Source organism: Ascaphus truei, chromosome 6, assembly GCF_040206685.1.
Source record: "Ascaphus truei isolate aAscTru1 chromosome 6, aAscTru1.hap1, whole genome shotgun sequence".
Taxonomy (NCBI): Eukaryota; Metazoa; Chordata; class Amphibia; order Anura; family Ascaphidae; genus Ascaphus; species Ascaphus truei.
Genome location: NC_134488.1, coordinates 55801351 through 55824089, shown reverse-complemented (window position 1 = coordinate 55824089; position 22739 = coordinate 55801351). Strand labels below are relative to the sequence as shown.

The following is a 22739-nucleotide window of genomic DNA, read 5'->3' as shown; positions in this document are numbered from 1 at the left end:
AGAGATTTACACTAGAGATGTGTGAAACCTTCACTCAAGTTAGCAATACAGGCCAATAAAAGAAGCAAATGTGACTTTTTTTATATATTGAATATGGCAGGAACTCCAGATGTTTATCTCGCTCGGAAACAAAACCAATCTATTATTCATTAAAGAGTACTTGCAAGTCCAGGCTGTGCCATTTTTTTTACAATGTAAGTAGCTGTTTCTTTTGTTCTTGGCAAATCCATGCAATATACACATTTAGTATGTAAATCAAGCTGAATAAGTTCGCTGATGGTTGCGGTTATGAGATGTATGATGAGATGTTGCAAACATTATTACTCCAGGTAACACGATGCCTTGGGTTAACACTACTGTGTTATTTAATGCAAGATTGATCGCAGCCCTGCTGATGAGAATGGTGACGTCTGCATTCTTAAATCATGCTTGATTTGTTTATTACTGTAATAAAACCTGCTACTGTACATCTGTATACATCTGTATAATATAGCAACTGGTTGCAATGGGTGCACTCACATGATTGGTAGCAGCACTCAAGAGGTCTTGCAAAAAAATCCATTTACATTTATTGTTGGTGTTTCAACATTTCAGTCTAAAACTCAGGCCTTTGTCAAGATAGACATCTGTATACTGTACATACAAAAATATTGCAATCGAAAAACATTTACATGCAGTGTTTGTGACAAAAGTAGTATTTTCAGTGTTGTATAAGGAGAGTGCTAACTCCCAGCTGGTTTTATGCCACAAATAAAAAATACCACTTGTGAGCACATTCACCTGTCTCAGACAGCTCTGCCGCCCTGCTTTTCCTGATTATCTCTGCACCCTGAAACATTTGCACATCTGTAATCTACACATCTGTAGTTAGTCCAGACCAGGATTCAGACTCTGGGTGCTGAAGTGAGCTGCACTGATGTGTGGTCTCTCCCATGCTGTCCTGGTGCCAGTTAAACTTTGCCCTGCGTTAGCAACATACACTGGAGTTGCATTTAGTAAGATCTAAGTGGAATTGCACCTTTAAAAAGGGAAATGACATTTATTTAGTAAAAGCCTGATGGTGGTATTTTTTATGTATATAAAAAAAGAAAGCCTTTTTTGGCTATGAATTCCAAAGTACTGTAGATGGGGAACATTCGGCTAAATCTGAGAGCCAGGCTATTTCAATAGCCCTCTCTGCTCACATGGTGGCCATAACTGGAAAGCCTGGGGACAATAACTATTTATTTTGTAAGATTTAACCCTTCTTTAAAGATAATTGTAACATTAAAATAGGAAAGCTCTAAAGGTTTAAAAAAAAAAAAAAAGCCCAATGATGTTGACAATGTGTACAGTAAAAGGAAAAGCTCGTAACAAAGGTGTTCCATGAGGGATACATCCAGAAATATAACCAGAGGAAATAAAAATGGCAACCTACAATGCTGATTGTTAAGCGTGACGATTGCGATTCCTTAAAATGCAAAATGTGAGATACGAAAAATGGTCAAAAATGCAGTTCCATTGTAATTGATTATGTAAAATGTTTCACATAAAAAAATATTAAAAAACGAAATAGTAAAGCTCTTATCCGTTCATCCAAGTACAGTATATGGTGTGTGTTCAGCAGAAAGCCGTACTATATAGATCAAACCAATGGACCAAAGCCTGTTGTTGTAAATGTAAAGGATCAGATATGAGGAATTAAATGACTGCATAATATCCCTGTACAAACTGTACCTTACTACTGTATATACTAACTCAATTGTAACCTAATTATTTCTCCATGGTATGCTTAACCCCACCATATCCCTTTTTGCTTTTTGTACCCCCTTCCTCCAGAAACATCAATACAAATAAAACATTTAAAGTGAAAGTTTAAAATTGCCTGGTTGGACAAATGAAACTACCTTGGGAATGTGTGTGGTGTTCTTTACCACAATACTGTATGTTAGAGCATTTCTTTCTATACAGGAATGTGGTTATCAATACAAGATTTGTCAGCACAAATAAGCTCTGCATACACAGTATGACACAGAATGTGTACAGCATCTGGGGAGACTGCCCCTATATAAATACTAATGAAATATTTCTACTGCTGAGTCAATCAGAAGCAAAGAGGATGGGCACCAATTCCCCGATGAGGGCAGAAGGGCACCATTCAGCAGCTGTGATGAGTTTATTTGCAGTAAAATGTGAATTTAATTAGGCTCTTCACACTTAACTAACTATTCTATTTCTACAGATCCTAGGTCTTTGATTCTCCCAGCTAATCCTTTTAGCCCTAAACCTCTTCCAGCTGCTGGTTAATCTGTGCAGAATCCAACAAGTTCAGACTCCCCAGATGGTTAAGGTTGTTCTCGACAGCGTGTAAACGTCGGGAGAGATCCATACAGATAACTGGACTACGGTTAATCTGCTGCTGGGCTACTGTGGCCAGTGTGTTGCTGAGGGATTTTCTGAGACCACAAAACTTGGCCAAGTGTACTGTAAACGCTGATGCTACCTAGACCAGTGGTGCTCAACTCCAGTTCTCAAGATCCCTCTCCCCCAAATGGTCAGGTTGCAGGTATCCCAGCTTCAGCACAGGTTAAACCACCTGTGCTGAAGCAGAGATATCCTGAAAAGCTGACCTGGTGAGGTCTTGAGGACTAGAGTTGGGCAACCCTGGTCTAGGTAGCATCAGCATTTACACTGGGAACTAAACAAATTTGAAGTAAATGATAAAAGGCCATCCTTAGCCAGAAATGTCAAGGTGTCATTCACTAGTGCAGAGGTCTCCAAACTCAGTCCTCAAGAGCCGCCAACAGGCTGTTTTTTATGGATATCCCTGTTTCAACACAGGTGGCTCAGTCAAAGACGGAGCCACTGATTGAGTCACCTGTGCTGAAACAGGGATATCCATAAAAGCCGGCCTGTGTGCGGCTCTTGAAGACTGAGTTTGGAGACCCCTGCACTAGGGTGTCAGCCTGCTATATTTCCATTACCTTTTTGCTAAGGTATTATCCTTTATTGTATCGTTAGATTTGTTTGTTTATATTAGTATTATTCTGTACATGTTGTATGTATGTATGATCATGTAAGTAATTTTGACTGTGATCTTACTGCGTCATTTATTTGGAATACATCTCTCTATTTTTGAACATCCTCGTGTGGGATTTGCTCATTCTTTTGGCTCCCAAACTGTGGTTTTATTGTAATCCAAAATAACTATTTTAATCCATCTGCAGACCCTGTTTTTAAAGTTTTGCTAACTCAGGAAAGAGGAATAGTTCAAAGACCAAAAAACAGAGCTCAAGAGAGTTTAACCAACAGTTTAAAGAGACACAGATCGCTGCTTTAATTGCATAAGTACCTGATTCAATCACCTTTCATTTACTACAACTGTCGTAGCACTCTGACCCATGTCAATTAGAGCTGTTGATCCCTAATTCCCACCCAACTACATATGGGAAATTATCTTCTTGGTTATTACTGTAGGGATGTGAAGAACACTACAAAATACACTATTCAGGCACGCTGTCATGCTATGGATTACAGCAACATGACTACAGTGCCGAGTCCAGCAGGATAAGGGTTAACTGCAGCTAGCGGCTGTTTGATTCAGCTGAATCAAGTGTGATTGGGCTAGGAGCTAGTAGGAGGTAGCATGAGAGTGGTAAGGGGGGAGCTTTTGTACAGTGGTCAGACATTGTAGGAAAATGAGCGGGTGGCAGTAAAATCGGTGGAATTCAGTTGGGGATGTTTTCGTTTCAGGGGATAAAATTAAAATTTTGGATTCGTAAGTCTAAGACGGACATCAGAGTAAAAAGCACATTGGTAGTTTTGCATTGAACAGCCAGTATAGTTCTGTCGCATTAGTTAGGAAGTTTTGAGGTTTGACCAGCAGGGGAATGGTCATTGTTGGTACACGTGGATGGAAGATCACTGACAAGGTATCAGTTCGATAGAGTGCTCAAGATGAGTTTAGACTCATTCTTTCAGAATTGGGGCTGCAACAGAAGCAGCGCGGATAGGGTTAAGTGAAAGTGAAATAATGCAGATTGGTGGTATAATTTACAATTTATAATTCACAAGATCAATTTTGGTGCCAATTGGTTAAAGGAGTATGTGGTATGTATTTATTGGGGGGGTTATCAAGCATTGTTGCAGCAGTTTTGGACATTCTTACATATAGTGGGCAGCAAAATGAGCGGAAAGGGGAGTATATTGTAGGAATTTCAGAATAGGGACAATCCTGGTAAAGTGGAGAGGGATTAAGGCAGGCCTGCACAAATCTAGTCCTCGAGGGCTGCATACAGGCCAGGTTTTCAGGATACCCCTCTTCAGCACAGCTGGCTCAATTAGTGGCTCAGTATGACTGAGTATGGCTTGGTAGGGATATCCTGAAAATCTGACCTGTTTGCTGCCCTCGACGAATGGAGTTGTGCAGGCCTGGATTAAGGGTTTAAATTGGACTCGCTTGCTGCCTAAAATTCTGGAGATCAGGAGGGTAGTTAATGGGCCTATTGTTTTGATAATCCATCCAAGCAGAAATGACATGGGACCGTTGACAACGATAGCGCTTATAAACACTATCAACTATAAGTAGTAACTAAGATCTGTTAAGCATCTTGATGTTATTTTCCTATATTCGATGGGTGTGGTCGGAAGTAGTGCCAAGGGTTTTTGGAGAGATGCTAAAAGTTGGATGGCAATAGAGAAATGCCATAAAAAGGTTGAATGTTGTGGTTTCTCGTTTAGTGAGAAAGGTTAGTGGGCTGGTAGCAAGGCACAGGGAGTTGGAAGGTGATAACCGGGATCGGTTAAGGAGTGACGTCGTTGATTTGAATTATATCAGCTTGGATACTTTTTATGTTGGTCTGCAGGAAGGTATCAAGATATCGCTGTTGTGTGGGATGCGGAGCCAATTTTAGGTTTAAAATAGCCTGCTGGTGGCGGTTGTTTCCTTGCCAGCTAAGGTATGTGGTGTATAATTATGTGTTTTGCCCTGAAATGGGGCATGGTAAGGCAGTCACAATGCCTTCAGCTGTGCAGCATAACGCTGCGTCCTCTGTGCCACTGACTGCGCTTATGTTCATGTGGTGACGTCACCAACTCTCCAAGCATGAGCGTTAGGCTGGGGGGTGGGGGAGGTGTGACCGAGCAGTGACTGGTGCTGATTGACTGAAGAGGTCATGTGACCCTTCAGTGTGCCTGAAACACAATTTTATCTGTCTCACCTAGTGCCCGTGAGCATACTGGCACAGGTGCGCCACATGAGTGTGGCCAGACAGAGAAAAATGCATTGTGCCAAGCGCTGTCAGCGGCACAGAGGACACAGCCTAAGTTGCACGCTAGCCTCTGGTTAATTATGGTTTTACGTGCCTACTTGGCTTTTTGGTTAAAAGTTGGTTTATGTTGATGTGTTCTGGAGGTTGACAAGATTATGTTTAATAAATAAATACTGTGCCTGTTTACATCCAAATGAGGTGTCCGTCTTATTGGGGATTTGGGTGGAATGGCGATTCATTAGAAGGAATTAAGGACTCTGGAGTCAATCTGCCTTCTATTTTGACTGAGAATGAGCTTTGAGTAGCTAAAACATCACACATACCATAATTTGTCATTATACAGTACAATGCAAAATATACATTTTTTGTGGTTTAAGCATTCATCCAAACCAAAAATTCAATCATTGAAGACTGTGTTTGCGGAAAAAAGCACAGGAGTGTGAAGTACACTTACAAATCTAACAAACAATCTACATAGCCATACATTGGAAAAATATAATCTCACACTTAATTAAATTGAGGCACTCACACCTAATTGGATTATTCTTCCTTCTAGTATGTCTTGTATAACATTGCTGTATACACTGGTAGGCGCTATATAAAAATGCAATAACAACAAAATTACAACATGGTGTCAGAGTTGTTTTTGTAGGAACAAAGTGCAAGTAAATCTAAATTGCAATAAATATTTCAGCTTTAAATAAAGAAATGTGACAGAAAAGGCATTCCCCGCTCTCAGTTAATATTCCTGCCTTTATCAAAATGTAATAATTACCAGAAGCAGTTGATTTCCTTAAAAAAAGAAACCTCAGTTCCCTGGAGTTCCCTCCCTCACCAAAATAGTCCTGAATACAATGTTGCACTTGTAATTAGTATGTACACAGCAGCACTGCAGTATTGAATCTGTAATGGCCCATGAATAAAAAAAATCACAATCAGTGCATGGCAATTAAAAAGATTACAGATCATACCTGATTATGCTCTGTTATAGCGATCAGCAATTTGTACCAATTTGTGCCAGTGATAAAATTGTCAGAAAGAGGGAAAAAGTCATATCTGTGCTAGTGTATGGAGTGTAAACATCATCCTTGCCTGAGAAATGAGGGACAGCTTTGAAGCTGATGCACGGCCCTCTGACGTGCAAAGTCCAGGTCTAAACTCCAGTGCTTTGTGACCATGTGCAATTCCCATTATCTCCCGGAGACTGCGGTACAGCACTTCAGCTAGATTGTAAGGTCCCATAGCAGGATTCATTGTGCCAGTTTTCTGCACTGTGTAGCAGTGCTTCCAAATAGTTCCTGCCACCTCCAAAAGTAACATGATATACAGACCAAATGAGGACCAGGCTGAATAGTCAAGGAACCAGTAACAAAGTAATTAAACTCGGGTGTCTGGAAACACTGTCTCACAGGTCTCAGACCACTCCTTTTATTAACCTATTTGCTGCCAGATTGGCCTTTGCAGAAAAATGCATTGCTGGACCATCTGGCAGTGAAGTGGTTAATAGGCAACCAGTCTGCTAATCAAACAAGATTTAAATCAATAAAATGTTCAATCCCATTTAGCAACTATTCTTCAAGCTTCTTTGCTATTGGGGTGGGGTGGGTGGTGTTAAGCAGTTCTATAAACTTCTAAGCCTAACTGTAAAAATGAATAGCAAGTCTCACAATGGGAATTTAATAATTTGTTACAAACATATATGATTCATAATTCGCAGGTGTCAAGTTCAGCGAGTTTTGGGATTTCTGGAACAAGAAATAGCATTTAATCTTTTGAGTGTTCTAAAGGCATTGGTATTACAGCACAAGACCTGGCCTACAGGAACCGTTGTGCCACCGCTCCATATGAGTAATGCTTCCATTCAGAATGCAAGTGGAGGGTAATTCCGTTTCCCATGTCTCTGGGAGTTGAATGGCGGCCCTCCAAACTATGTGAACTCCCTGGTTCCTGAGATAATTCATTTTGAAATGAATTTACAACAATTCATAGCCAGGAGGGACCAAGCCTCATGACGTCATCAGCTTCAGATTGGGTGACTCCGCCGCCATTTTAATTTTTCCTTTGCAACTACTGTAAAAGTAAATAAATATATTATTTACGCAATGGTTCAAATAAAATAGAAAAACAATTGATTTGGAGGGAAAAGGAGGGGATTGCGGCATTCATTTTTTTTAAAGTTTGCATTTTTATCAGTGAAACTCTTGTGAGAGCATGGATGTTAAAAATAAATCCAAAATCATTGAGCGTTGACAAGTCTAACTAGATTCAGCTGTGAAAAATATGCAGCCGACATTTTTAAATCCCTAAGGTATAAAGTAAAGTTTTAGAATAATTGCAGGGAGGTCATTGTTACAGCTAGGAGGATGTCACATTGTGTGTGGTCATGTTGAAAGGGGGAAAGTGCAGTTTGATGCATTTGGATATTTTTGTGGGCATTTTTTTGCGATATGTCTGGCCCACTGCCATTTTAATTTCTTCACCCTTGTGATGGAAAGCTTTCAGACTTGTATTTGCTTATAGACCTAATCGTTTTTTTTGTTGGGTAATAACCAGCATATTGTACGTCTCTCCATACTTCTTTAAATTATCTTTGCCCGTAGCAGCCGTTATTCGAACACTTCACGCGGTGTATACCTAGGAATACCCATGTGATGGTGCGCAATTTCTTCCAACCTGTAATGCCTTTAGACGCGGGATCAGAAAATGGCATTTTAGTGTTCTGGTTTTTAAACACCTGAAATTGACACAGTAGCACAGTACTGTACACATTACAATCCATGAAATTCAAACAAAGCAACCGCGATAAACACAAGTGCCTGGGGCGATTGGGCCGCGTTAATGCCGCGTGGAGTACAGCAGAGCACACGAAAACGGCTCCGTGATTTGTTCGAATAACGGCCGCTGCATCTGTATGCTTTGGATAAAGGAGCATTGCCTTTTTGATATTTGTTAACTGGATGGGGAAAAGAAGGTCTTCGGAGCTGAACCGCATTGATTTCAGATCTGAGGACCCCCTGCTTCCCCAGATGCCTACCTACAAAGGTGCTGCCAATAGCAGCTCCAGCTGGGCACTCAATATGGTGGGTTAAAGTTCCAACGGGCCAATAGGAAGCCGCAACATCAACCCCTGTGGCTTCCTATTGGTCCGCGTGACGCAGGAGATTTAACCTTAACAGGGATACCGGCGACAGCTTTACATGTAAGTATGTCAGGAAGCATGGAGGTCCCTGGAGTTGAAATTAAACACTGTTCAGCTCCGGAGACCCTCTGCTTCTAACCTATAGGGAAGCAAAAAAATGTTTTTTTATTAAAAGTACCACTTCTTTAAGATACACATAGTATATTAGACATAATACAAAATACATGAAAATATGGTACAAAATGGGGGTAATTACTTTGCATTCCACCACAGGAGAGGAGAAGTGCATTTGTGATTTCTAAGAAATGTATCTGTATTTGCAAGTGTAGTGGAAAATAAAAACAAGATAGCTGCAAAGGTCACCCAATATGGAGCCTTAATCTCATGCTCTGATGACATTGCAGCTTCCTAATAGTCGGCAGGCGTGAGCCTGACCCAATGGCTATTTTAATTTGATTAGTTAGATTAGGAAATATTTTTTTTTTAAATAAAATTGAGTTGGGGCAATTGTTGCTTTAACCCTATTGAACAGTGGTTCGGACACACCGCTCCAGAGCCTTGAACTGGAACAGGTTTTTGGAGCAACCAACGAATTGCTTATTTATATGAAAAGGAGATGCATTCACCTTCAGTAGAATAACATGATAGACTTGCCCCACATTTTTTTGTTGGTAGAATTAAGTAAATTCATATAATTTGGCAAGAGACTAACAAACCACTGCTAAATGCCTTTATGCATACTATAAGTGAAACAACTGCAATTGGAACCCCTCTTAACATATACTGTAGAAGTCTATAGCATTTGTTTTAGGTCTAACTCATCTGATTTAATACAGGGCTTCCAATAAATAGGATCATATCCCAAGGTGGTTGCATCCTGCACTTGACGCAGCAGAATTATAAAAGTAGACAGGAGATTTTGTGGGGACAGTAAAGTCCAAGAGACAGCAGACAACAGTGGGTCCGGGAACAAGTGTAAAAGGAAAGAGGCAATATTGCTGTGCTTTGTGCGAGTCCTCTGGAAAACAAGTGGTCTCCAGTGACACTGATGGTATAACACTTTGGTCCTTCACTATTGGAAGTCGGACAACACTGACCTAATGAATAAGCAATGCAATGCCAAAGTTTTGCCAAGTCTATAATATTCTGCAAGTGGAGACTATTACTCTCAGCTTATAGCAGAACAGTCACAGTATGTTTATAGGGCTCATAATTCAAACAACTTGCAATGTGAAAGATTTGTAGCTCATTCTTCAAAAAGTGCAGTAATTAATGGTGCAGGTGGGCTGCAAACTGGTACCAAATATGATATATTATGCAGAATAAATTAATTAAAGTATGTTAAAAGTGCAGTCCATTTTTTTTATCCTGCCTTGCTTGACATTTTTTTTAGCTCTACCAGAAGGTAAAAGTTTGCTTGTGATTAGCACATTGATGAAATATTTAGGTTTGTGTAAATACTTTAATCGGCAACACGAAACAAAATAAGCTACAACAATAAAAAATAAAGTGTCTAATTATATAGGCAGTTTACGATCTACAATTGTTGCTATTATTAAAAAGAAAACAATTTATGTAAATAAGTGAACAATATTTTTTACTTTTTGGTAAATAGATGGATATCATGGCATTCATTTATTATTAGGGTGTACTTTATAAGATTACATAATGTTCTTTGTAAATCCCAATGAAGTTGGTTCTGAAAACTGCAAGGTTAATATTGTAAAATAAAAAAGTATATACTAATTTTTCAGTAGAGCTTGGTGTTAGTGAAGTTTATCTGTGATTTGATCATTTAGCCGTTAAATTGACAATGACTTATTGTTTATTCTGGTGTGTTTGACTATTGCAGGGGTGGCCAACTCCAGTCCTCAGGGGCCACCAACAGGTTAGGTTTTCAGGATATTTCCGCTTCAGCACAGGTGGCTCAGTCATTATGACTGAGCCACTGATTGAGCCACCTGTGCTGAAGCAAGGATATCCTGAAAACCTGACCTATTGGTGGCCGTTGAGGATTGGAGTTGGCCACCCCTGCAATAGTCAAACACACCAGAATAAACAATAAATAATAAAAGTCAAGGCAAAACCTGACCTGTTGGTGGCCCTTGAGGACTGGACTTGGCCACCCACCCCTACAATAGTCAAACACACCTCTGGACTATTGGTTCATTGTACTATTTTGCTATTGTGTCCAGGATAGCTTTAGTGTTTAACACTGACTTAGTATTAATGTCTTTTGCTGTTATTTGGTGCAGATTGTCACTTTTGGCCATCTACAATTCAGGGTTACTGAAGCATGGTTTGTCTAATATTAGTATATCACTAATGGGACTATAACACTTTGGTCTATCACTGTTGGAAGTGGGATAACGCTGATCTAATGAATAAGCAATGCAATGTCAAAGTTTTGCCAAGTCTTTAATATTCTGCAAGTGGAGACTATTACTCTTAGCTTACATAGTATGGCAAATGTGGTTCTCCTCTAAGGATTTGTACAATATGTTTAATGTAGTGGTTAGCAACTTTTTCATAATTGAAGAGCCCTTCAAAATATTGTGACTCAAGAGGAACCTATTAAGAGGCACTCCAGGTGACACTTTTTATTTGTATTTTTTAATAGGTTTGAAATTAAAGTGGTTCAGCTCCAGGATCCCTGCTTCCTGAAACACTAACTCCAGTGGCGTAGCTAGACATGTGGGGGGCCCAGGCAAAAAAAATTCAGAGCCCCCTAATGTCTCTCTCTTTTCTCCCCCTCATGTCTCTCTCTTTCTCTTTGCTTGCTCTCTCTCTGTTGTCACTCACTCACTCTCTCTTTGCTATCTCTCGCTTCTGCTCTCTCTTTGCTCTCTCTCTGTTTTTGCACACACTCTCTCTGTTCTCTTTGCTCTTTGCTCTCTCTCGTCTTTCTTTTCCCTCTTATGTATTTCTCTCTTGTACTTCATTTTCTCTTTGTGTCTCTTCCTTCCTGTACCATTTCCATGTCTGTTTTTACCTCTGTGATTTAACCATTCCCCTCCCTCTCACCTTTCTCCAGCCCCACGCTGCACAACTTGAGGCCCCGCCCCCTGCACTAGGCCCCGCCTACACACAGAGGCTCTGCAGAGGAAGGAATTTCCCCTCTGTCCTTCCAACTGCATCTCAGGGCCCCGCCCCCTGACCCAGGCCTTACCCACCTGCAGAGGAAGGGATTTCCCTCTGTGCTTCCTTCCTGCATCTCAGGCCACGCAATGTGCTGCCGACAGGGGGCCAATAAGAAGCTGTGACATCATCCCTTTCGGCTTGCTATTGATTGGCCCATGTGACGCAAGACGTTTAAAACTGCAGAGAGATAGCAGCACCCCCTTCAGAGGCAAGTATCTCAGGAAGCAGCAAGGTCCCTGGAGCTGAAAATAACGCGGTTCTGCTCCAGAAACCCCGAGCTTCAAACCTATTAAAAAATAAAGGGTTGCTAGGAGTGCTCCTTTAAAAATGTGTGCTTTTGCACAACCCCAGCCCATTTATCCCTTGTATGTAAAAATACAATTGCTGTAGTTGGGCTTTTTTTATAATCCAATTACTTTCTCTATTATATATAATTTGTTAACATTATAGGACAACATTTAATAACATTTCTAAATGAAAATAAAATGATGGCAACAACATTAAATTCGATCTTGAGTGAAAAATGTTGCCATGGAGGAAAGGTTGAAAACCACGGCTCGTTATTTCTATGTTTGGGCACAATGTGGGGACTCTTAACCGTGACTTTCTAAAACCTACAGTACTTTATACTGTAACTCAGCCTTCATTATTGCAACTTTGGAATGTCAACTAAGATGTGCGAACACACCGGAGAAATATCTAATTGAAATATGCAAATAGGTTAATTTATATATGCAAATCACCTTATTTCCCAGGTATTTCATATGCATCACCCCAAGTGGAATATAAATTACTCTATTTGCAGGTATACAAGTAAATAGATCCTCTACTAAACATGACACACTCACTATCACTCTACGCTCTCGCAAACGTCCCATTTCTGGCTCTGTATTAAATAGATATTTCATTCAATGCCTTGCAAAATGACTGGGAAGCTGGCGAAAATGCAGCATCTGCAATTAATTGTGTGAAATATTAGCCCTGCGAGGCTTGGTGAAATGTTTTGCGAAACAGAGAAATGCGAAGAATTTTGCGAGCACAGTTGGGACACTTTCACACATCTCTAAATCGCCATATTATTATTACCGTTTATTTGTGAAGCGCCAATACATTCCACAGCGGGGTAGAATGGGGCACAGAGCTATGTATATTACAACAACAAACAGTTACATACAAGTGAGGACAAACATGCACAAACAGATACAAAAAAGGAACGAGGGCCCTGCTCATGAGAGCTTACAAACCCTACATTTCTTTCTCAGCATAGCCTGAACCCCTGCCTTGTTCCTTTAATACAGGCAGGGTCACTAAAAAAACCAACATCACAAAATGTGTCAAGAGAGGCCCATCCTAGGTCTTATCCTAGCCATTTATTTTTATGATGCATTACTACATTTACTGTAGGTTTTATTGAACGCTGCGTGTCGCAATATGGATTCTGCATCCTGTGAAATGTCTTCTATAATGAAGTAAGGAAAAATTCTGAATGTGAAGTTAGTTTTACATCTTTCTCAAGGGTTTACCAGCACGGATGTCTCTGTGGAACATTTGCAATTTACACCCCACAGAATAAATATTGCATACCCCTCATGTGTCCCAATAGGAGATTAAATTAAATATGCAAGGTTTTCAATCCCACTTTCCAACACATATTAGAATGGCAATAAAGTGAAAGAGCACTCAGCCATGTAACACATTGTGTACAATTTTGAATCCAGGTTTTCTTAACTTATGTTCAATATCTTTGTACATTTAGGCCCAAAAACCTAACTGTAAAAAACACAATAGTAAAGTCTTCTGAGCATGTGATACACACTGCAGTTATTAGGGAGGATGGGTAAATTCCAGAACATCAGGATTCGAGTGTTCCATTCCAACAGTTTGAAAAGCCGAAGCTCGATTCAAACTCCGAACGGAACTTTGGAACACATTTTAGAATCTGAACAAAATACAAGCCAAAACCCAAGCAAGGCTCGTACTTTTTGTTTACATTTTTTTTAAAAACCCTCAAACTTTTTGAAAAAAAGTTCAAAATTCCAAAATGTTTTGCCAAATTTTAAACTAAACTTTTTTTTTTTTTCCCCAAATGATTTTAAAATCCAAACAGAGTTTTGGCAAAACCATTTTTTTTAGAATCAAACCCTGAAAAAAATGCTTTGAACCAAAACTCCAGTAAAAGTGACAACTGCATAAAAGAGTATTTTGAAAAGCAAGGATGCATTTACTTTAAGTGGAACCTGCAATGTATTGCTTTGAAATGCATTGCTGGACCCTCTGGCAAAAAAAATTATTATCCCCCTCTCCCCTCAAAACATTGTTTTTGCATAAATATTTATTTTAAAGGAGCATTTCCCACACAACAATATGATCAGGAAAAATACATTGTGCCTACTTTTTTTTTTTTCCTCTCAAAGCTAAATGTGACTGCAGTTTTAAGAGACAAATGAACACTGTTCTGCATTAGCAAGAGATTGGGAGAGGGGCCACAGCTGTGTTTCGTAAGCCTGTATCTTAATACAAGGCTCCAAGGAGAGAAGGAAAACAATAATGTGTCAGGGTCTCTCCTTTCAGCTGGCAGCTCTTCACCCTCTCACTCCTTTCCCATCTCCTCCCCTCACCACCCCAAGTAAATGCCAACCTTTAGGAAACTGATCTGTTTCTATGTGCCTGCCACAGAACTCTGAAGTCTTAAACTCTGTATGCCAAGTTCATTTAACCCACTTAGTACTAGAATGTAAAATCGCAACAGTGCCGATCAATGTATTGCAAGACCCATGGTACCACAGGGATGTAAACAAACAGTCCCTACAGCTATATTTTCACAAATGTATATTTGTTCATTGTAGCTTAACAACATTTTTTACGCATTTTATGTATCATCTTTATAGTGTAGCACACTCAAGATACTGTATATATTTGTAATATTGCAAGCTTTTGGTTGCATAGTCACTTTCCTCATGGAGCTCCATATTTAAAGGAGCAAATCGAAGCTCTTTTTATATTTTGTAACATTTGTTTTATACACGGGATTGAATAAGGGGGGGCGGGGAAACTCATTCATTTCAGCTGCGGGACCGCCTGCTCCCGGAGATAATTACCTCCGTAAGGGGTGCCGGTAGCCGCTCTAGCTGTGCTAGCTGGGGTTTAAAGTTTAAAGCTCCCGCATCAGGTGTGCGAATAGGAAGCTGGACCTGATGATGCCATGGCTTCCTATTGGCCCACTTGGCGCAGGAGCTTTAAAACTCCTCTGTCACTCACTCTCACGTACGGCACTCGGCTAGTACGCGACCTGCATACGGGACAAGGGTTAATACTCATTCCCGTAAGCGCTTCCACTTTTCACCTCCGCAAAGGTCCATCAAATGGACAATATCCCTTCTACAGGATCAAGGATCAATACACAGCTCACAAACTGCCCCACTCGTCACCTCCACAAAGGTCCCTCAAATGAGTTATATCTCCCCCTCAATCCGTCCCAATATACCACCGCCACGAACAGCACACAAGTGAGCATGTGACTTAGATATGCAACCAGGGCCAATACACACGGCTACTCTAGCCACCCCACGTTTCTTCTCCTCCAGGAATCAGTGAACTAATATTAACCCCTACTCAATTGTAAATCATATCTTTCCACTTCCACCATTTGAGGGTATGCAAATATGATACAAGATATCATACTAATATTAGCCAGGGCCCCAGGTCCCTGTTTATTATAGAAAAAACTATGCACGTTAACACCAAAATCATTTGTAGCAAAAATGTGTAATTATTCTCCCCAGAGCGTGCAATCAGTTCATTGAGAGCCCAAAGCATTACTTATTAAATACAAGGCAGAACTGCTTCTTAAAATAAAAGGATAGAACAGACAGAAAATCCTATACTTTACTTGGCTCAGAACAGGAGGTCTCACAGCTTTGTCCAAAGCATGCCTCTGGTGAGATCTGATTTTCAAAATCTTTGCCCAGACTAAAATACATTCTTTCCTCATGGCACTTGCATAAGCCCACCCCTTCTAGAGGATGCTTTGAAGCTGCTCTACCCAGAACTGTCTATAGAACTTGATTAAACCAGTTGACACCTTGAGTGGGCTATCCAGGATGGACCCGCCCCAAGTAAGTCCATTTGAAGTTGAGAGCAGACCAAAGAAACAGTCCTGACCTGTTTCAAACCCAGCATTTTGGATTTTGCTAAAACAAGTGTAGCTCATTAACCCCTCAAGCACCAAATGGATTCAACGACCTACGATTGTATCATAACATCCTGCATAATGTAAACCTTGGTAGCCGAATGGCTACCGGCACCCCCTAAGGAGGCATACATCTCCAAAAGCAGGGGGGTTCCTGTAGCTGAAATTAATGGGGTTCAGCTCCGGAGACCCGCTGTTTCAATTCTAAATACATAAAAATAAATATTTAAAAAAGCGCTTGGATTGCTGGTCAGAAAAGTTTTAAGCCTCATTCATGTCAATGAGGCTTAAATGTTCCCCCTACAATGAGAAAATCACTTCACATGCTCATCGATGTGAACCATAGAAATAATAGCGATAAGGTGTATGCAACTGCTTATCTTATAATTTTTAATGCGTAAAAGACAAAATAACAGATTATTGGGGTTTTTAGAGTGTTTTTTTATTTTCCTCTTTTTTTAACACTCAAGTAACCAAAAACCATTTGGTTGGATGTTGTGTATGTGAGGAGGATGAAGTTTGATTTTGTGCATGGTATAAGTATGTCTTTACACTATGTACAAGCATCCATCATAGCATCTTCACATTTAAGCGGGGAACAGGCAAGTGGTAAAACTCTGTATTGTTGTTTAGTAAAGCATGGGGGTGCAAAGGCGTTTGAAGGATAATGCAGCATTAAACAGAAAGCACTATAATGGAAGAACGGTAGAAACAATGACTTTCCCTCTACATTTTCAATGCCTTTATGCATTACTAGGGTAGACCAAATAGACCCCAAACTGAACAGAAACAGCCAACAACATTCTCATGGAATAAGGCTACAGCTTTTGTTTATTTAACAAACAAGTTATCAACCCAACCGTACTAGCCCAGAGTGGCCCGTACCAGGTCGAGAACCCCCAGCGTAACTGCGGCTTAAAGCACTACACCTCACATGGGAGGATACTCCCAAACAACAGCATATCAGCACGGGTTGAACACTGATTACTAACTAGGCGAAATGCCCAAATTCGATACTATGGGCCCAGTCTATATAAGACAACTCACCATGTTTTAACAAAACAAAGCACAACTCATTTCACTTCTTGTTTCTCTCTTTTTGTTTTATATGCCGTGAACAATTTAACATGATAACCATGAAACATACAGTACGGTATGCAACTTTCACAAAGGGGGGGAGGGAAAGTGGGACTATTCTTCCCAGCTGGCAAGCGGTAAATGATGCATTTCCTGCTTACTCATCCTCTTTCCTATACATTAACCCCATCCCAACTTTTTGAGCCCTTTTCGCTTTCCAGTACCCCTACCCAAGAGAGGAGGGAGCAAGGTCTACCCAGTCATGCTGCCCCAACCATGCTTGCCAGGGCAATCCTTTATGTTCACTGATGTCCACAAATCAAAAGATAACAGATTTGGCAACAATAAATGGAATCGTCTAAAAGTTTATTATCTACCAGTTAATGGATGAACAATTATATAACTTCAAATCTACAGACAAAACTGGGGAAAACAAATACAAGACCAAGATTGTGAAGCATTACTCATTTGGGGTTTGTCTTCTTTGTTGAAAGGCAAATATCATCTCTGCTACAGGAACCCCATAGACTTTAATGGAATGCAGTTTGAAGTCTGCATTATCCCATTTAAAAGTAATTTTTGGTCCAGAAATCTGACTTGTCTAATGTAATAGTTAATCAGAACAAATCTATGGGAACATTGATTGTCACACAAATCTGAAAACATAAGACAAAATATGAAGGTTTCTGAGAAATTGGTTACCTTTCCCCGCTCCCCCCTGTAGATAGCTGACTATTTCGTCAATTGGAAAAAAAAAAAAAAAGAGTTTAATATTTGTTTTAACTATTTTACCAGGTAAAGAACATTAATATGTGGATGTTTTACACTAATCTCCAAGGGATCCATGGATGCTAGTATGGCAAATACTCTTAATGAAAACCAGGAGGATTTATTTATTTAAGTTCACCAGTCTCTAGTCTCAAGGGATAACGTTTCCAATATTGCACTGCATACATTATATGGCCCACAGATTCCCTCTTTTGTACTCAAAGGTTAAAAATATATTTTTTTAAACAACCCCCTTCAACATGCTGATTTTACATGGGAGTATGATAATATATATGTATTTCCTATATTATCTTAATTAGATCAAAGTGCTACCTATGTTGGTTTCATGATAATATCACAAGATATTACACATATAGCCTATCCCTGTTCTGTATTTATTACATTGTACACCGCAGAAAATAATTAGGAATATATAGTATCCCATGATGACATATCTGTGATGAGAACATCGTCTAGCAGTGTCATCTTCCCTTAGCGTTTATGACAAAGGCCTCTATTCAGTATGCTGTGAAGCTGCTTTCCCAATGCGGGAGAAGAGTTCAACTTCTATACAATGCATGGGACGAAAAATGTCCCCTGCACAGAGAAGTGGCTTCACAGTATATTGACTTGGGGCCACAGTAAGCAGTCTTCCGTAAGTGAGCTCAGAGTAGTCTTATTAAACACATTCTATAGTGTATATACTGCGCTATTAACCTTTTGAGTGCCTTTTTGACGCCGTGCCATGTTTCTGCTTTACATACCCAAAATGTGTTACTCGCGCAGTATATTACAGTATAACTCAATATTAAACAGATTCCATAGGATTCAATTGTATTGTTGGCACAGTAGTTTTCAAGATATCACAGAATATCAAAACAAGCAATATCTCTATTAGCCACTTTTAATCTAGACCAGTGATTTTTAACCTTTTTTTGGTTATGGAACAAAACCCCTCTCTAATAGCGTGTATGAGATGCATTGTAAATTCCTCTGTATTTGGTAAAATGTTGCATATTTCGTAGGTACCCCTGTTGTAAAACACAGGGGTGCGCAAAGTTTTTGACCTGCGCCCCCCCCCCTGCTTCGCAGCCCCAGCGTTTGCACCCCACCCCCGTCCTAGAACACGGTGTCAAATAACGCTGCGGGTCATGTGACATTACGTGACGCCGCAGCATCATTTAATGCGTGTTGCCATCGTGACGCATCGCCGTAGACCCGGCTGGCAGCAGGTAAGGGATGTTACAGAGGCCTCACACCTCCCCCGAGACATTTAATTTAAATGCCTTGGGGAAGGGCGCAGGACCTCCGTAACCGCCGTGCACCCCTAGAAAATCTTGCACCCCGCAGTTTGCGCAAACCTGGCCTAGATACTTGAAAACGAGAGGTAACTCTCAATATATTACTTCCTGGTAAATAAATAGATACTCAAAGCAGACAGTCCATTCCAGGCATTCCACCTCTGCAGGAAAATATCCAACTCTCTCCCCCTTTTGTCCTATAAGTGAGGTAACACTTCATAGGAGTGCAGCTAATATTGGTGAAACTGTTTGGCCACATAGGCACCACAGAGAAGACATAAATATACATTACATACTGTATAAAGCAGCAAAACATGTGAAATATTGTATGACTTTTTAAAATAAATCATTTCTTTAGATTAGTGATTTTGTAGTAAAGATAAGATTAAAAAATTACATTCATCTTTTATTGCCATTTTTAAGGAGTTTTAAAACTTCCTTTAATTTCTATAGCAGGCACCAGCACACCTACCCAGCCCTGGAAGATCTTGGCAACACTTTCCTGTTTGTGACAATTTGTTGCCAATGTTACCAGCAGTTTGAGCTGCAAACTGTAACAATAGATGTTACCTTAGTAATATAAGGATACATTGTAGCTGCTGAGTTACACTGACTGAAGGATTGATTGAAACTGAAAGGTGGCCATTATGTTAGGCACACAATCAGGCTTTTTACAGATTTATAACAGGAACACCACACGATTTCCAGTTTAGGTTGTGCATGAATACTTCAGCATTAAGGGATACCTTTAATTATTTTTACTAACAATTGGTATTATAAGACAAGCTTTCAAGAGTTCTCATCTGTTCCTCAGGTCAAGCAGGACTAATGGCTGTTTCTACTTAATTCATGATGTACGTGTGTATGTCTTTATTTATATAGCGCCATTAGTGTACATAGCGCTTCACATTAGTAATACACGTGACAATCATATAAATCACAAATAACACATCATGGGAATAAGTGTTTCAGTCATAAAAGTAACATTTCAGAAGAGGAGTCCCTGCTCCGAGGAGCTTACAATCTAATTGGTGGGGAGAACGTACAAAGACAGTTCGTCTGCAGGGCGCCAAGCTTTATGTAATGTGTATAGTGATCACTTGTTAGTCCAAATAAAAAAAGGTATCACCTACACTAATGCCGAAGTTGTAATTTACTCGGCACTATCGCAACTGGACTAACATGTATTTTTCTACTTACTGTAATTCATGATGGAAGATACCAGCTTAGGTAAGAATGTAGCATTATACATTATCACATGGTTTACTTATAAAAATTAGAGAGAAAAAAATAGACGAGGAAAGTAGTATTGCTGCTTTAGATACACTAAAGATAAAGTGATGTTGCCAAAGAGATTGAGACAAATGAACGCAATGAGATGTCCAAGCCATTCTTTACACAAAACAACTCATTTTGGCATACTTTGTAATTAAAAACAAATGCCTTGCATATTGATCAGTGGTAGGGGACAGATGTTTGGTTCTTGAAGGACGTAAGTAAAGTTAGGTGAAACATTGATATTTTACCATAAAACAATACAGCACTCATCCTTCAACCACTGGTATTGGTCTCTGTGGGTTTGCTTTTATTGCCTGCAGTTCCTGTATGTGTATCTTAGCAGAACATTAATAGCTGTGACCTTTTTAAACTAAGAATTCCATGATTAACTAGAAACAACATTGTGTGACTACGTTACCGCTACACTCATCTTACACAAACGTGTGCCAGTTTGAAGCTGTTGTGACACATACACAAATAGATCAGTATATTCTGCATCTTTAACATAACACACAGTGGGATATACTGTATCATCTGTACCATTGGTGAAATTGGTAGCCCTATAGTTGAACACAAGAAAGTAAACCCTTAAGCAGGAGGGCATGATTATTTAGACCCACTCTGCAGATTGGTGTTTTTTCTATAAGAAATGCAAAAATACAGAATTTTCATTGAAAATTACTTTACAAATTTTCTTCTACCTGTAATTCATTTTTGTTGTTGTTGCAATAACCTAACATATCTACTTATATACAAGTTGAAGAAACTCTGTTACAATAAAAGTATAAACGGAGACTTTATGTGGGAGACCGAAGGACCCATTTAACTAATTGGTGCTAATTTATAAGACCCCTTACAAACTATCCAAGCGAACAAGCCATATAAGATCATATTAAAATACACAGTACTAACTCCATTAAACATCTTCGCTTGAATGAGCACTTGAAGGAACCTATTTACTAAGCAATGCTGGAAGGTGTGTTATGGAGTAGCACTGCTTAGTAAACATGGTCCTACTACTCTTGAGAGTGTTTATTCCCTTCCACGTTTTAGAGCCTGCTACAAGAACTGATAAACTAAGCTATTACCCCAACGTGTGAAAGTTGTATGGAAAGGAGAATGATCAGTCACAAACAATGTTATGCCTACTGCTGCAAACCTATACATCTTTATTTCTGTGCTGTTTCTATCATCATGCTTTATTTGAATAATCTTACTTTAGTTTACTATTAGCACTCCAGGGTACACAAATAGGCAACTCCCTATTCGTTAGGAACACTCAATGATAGCTGAAACAATTTTAAGGTTTTTTTTCTTCTTCGTTTTGATAAAAGTTCCACCCCAAACTCCTTCAAATGAGCGTCACATTTGCTTGTATGGATATGCAGTCCCGTATATCAGATGTTACGGTGATACTTAATATATTTACTGAGAGTTAATAGGCCCCCAAGATCTGACAATTTAATGCATTGGTTGTCTGAGGCACAAGGAGAATAAGACGACAAGGAACGCACTCTGATCCAAAACTGGGTTGACAATAACATGATACAAGACACAATCGAATTTTGGTGCCTGAGGCACAGTAAAAGAAAGTGACTTGTGACAAGGTTGTACTGAGCCAACAATGGCATTTGAGATGGATTTTACTCAAAAGCGATGTTACCAACACCCTATTTATTTAACTTCAAACCCAGTGGAGTTTCTGCTCAGTCACTTCTCTCCTAAAATTGGATCCTGCATTGAAGAACTTTACCTTAAATTCACCTGAACCAGGAGCTGTCCAGCTATCACAACCACGTAGTCAAATACTGTAGTGCAGGGGTGGCCAACTCCAGTCCTCAAGAGCCACCAACAGGTTTTCAGGATATCCTCAGTTCAGCATGAGTGGCTCAATCAGTGGCTCAGTCATTATGACCGAGCCACTGATGGAGCCACCTGTGCAAGAGCAGGGTATCCTGAAATCCTAACCTGTTGGTGGCCCTTGAGGACTGGAGTTGGCCACCCCTGTGACTAGTGCTTTTGGTCAAGGGCTTTAATGGAAACCAGTTAGCATGCCCTGTTCTAGAGGCTTGTCTGCACTCACCTGTTGACTCTCTTGGTAATGGGGTGGAGGCGCACTCTGCGTGGCCATCATTGTCAGAGCTGGTACTGGGGACACATGTTGCATCATGGGATTGATTCACATCTAGAGCCCTGTTAAAGCGGAGAAAGTTTATCTTGATTAAATCATCACAATAAATAAATAATTGGTGTAATAAATAGCCACTAATAAGCCAATGTAGAATTGTACCTCCAATATAGATTTTGATTCACCTTAGGTGAAATAACTACAATTTGGAACTCCCAGGCAAGGAATTAAGCAATTAAAAACCAAGCACTCAATGATGCATCATGTGACCAATGAACGTGTAAAAAAATAAAATAAATAAGTAATGCAAATCTTCCACTATTGTTGGGCACAAAGAAATCAAACGAATTCTAATACAAAAATTGTTACAAAAACCCATACATCCAGAGTCAGTCAGTCACATGTTGACTCGCACAAAAGCACAGTACAGTAAGTTGTATGCACATTTGCTAATTTAGTTCTTATGCCA

The 22739-nt window shown here is 39.8% G+C and overlaps 1 protein-coding gene across 8 annotated transcripts in view; it reads right to left on the bottom strand.

Annotated features, from left to right (window-relative positions):
• The window catches only part of PKNOX2 (PBX/knotted 1 homeobox 2), a 752321-nt gene that overhangs the window by 193375 nt on the left and 536207 nt on the right, over positions 1-22739 (bottom strand). For 7 of the 8 annotated variants that reach the window (XM_075604325.1, XM_075604323.1, XM_075604330.1 and 4 more), the window contains one exon: positions 22226-22335. The exons of the other annotated variant lie outside the window; for it this stretch is intronic. In XM_075604325.1, the coding sequence (XP_075460440.1) occupies positions 22226-22312 (87 nt within the window). In that variant the 5' untranslated portion in view covers positions 22313-22335. The remainder of the gene's footprint in view (positions 1-22225; positions 22336-22739) is intronic. 8 annotated transcript variants of the gene reach the window in all.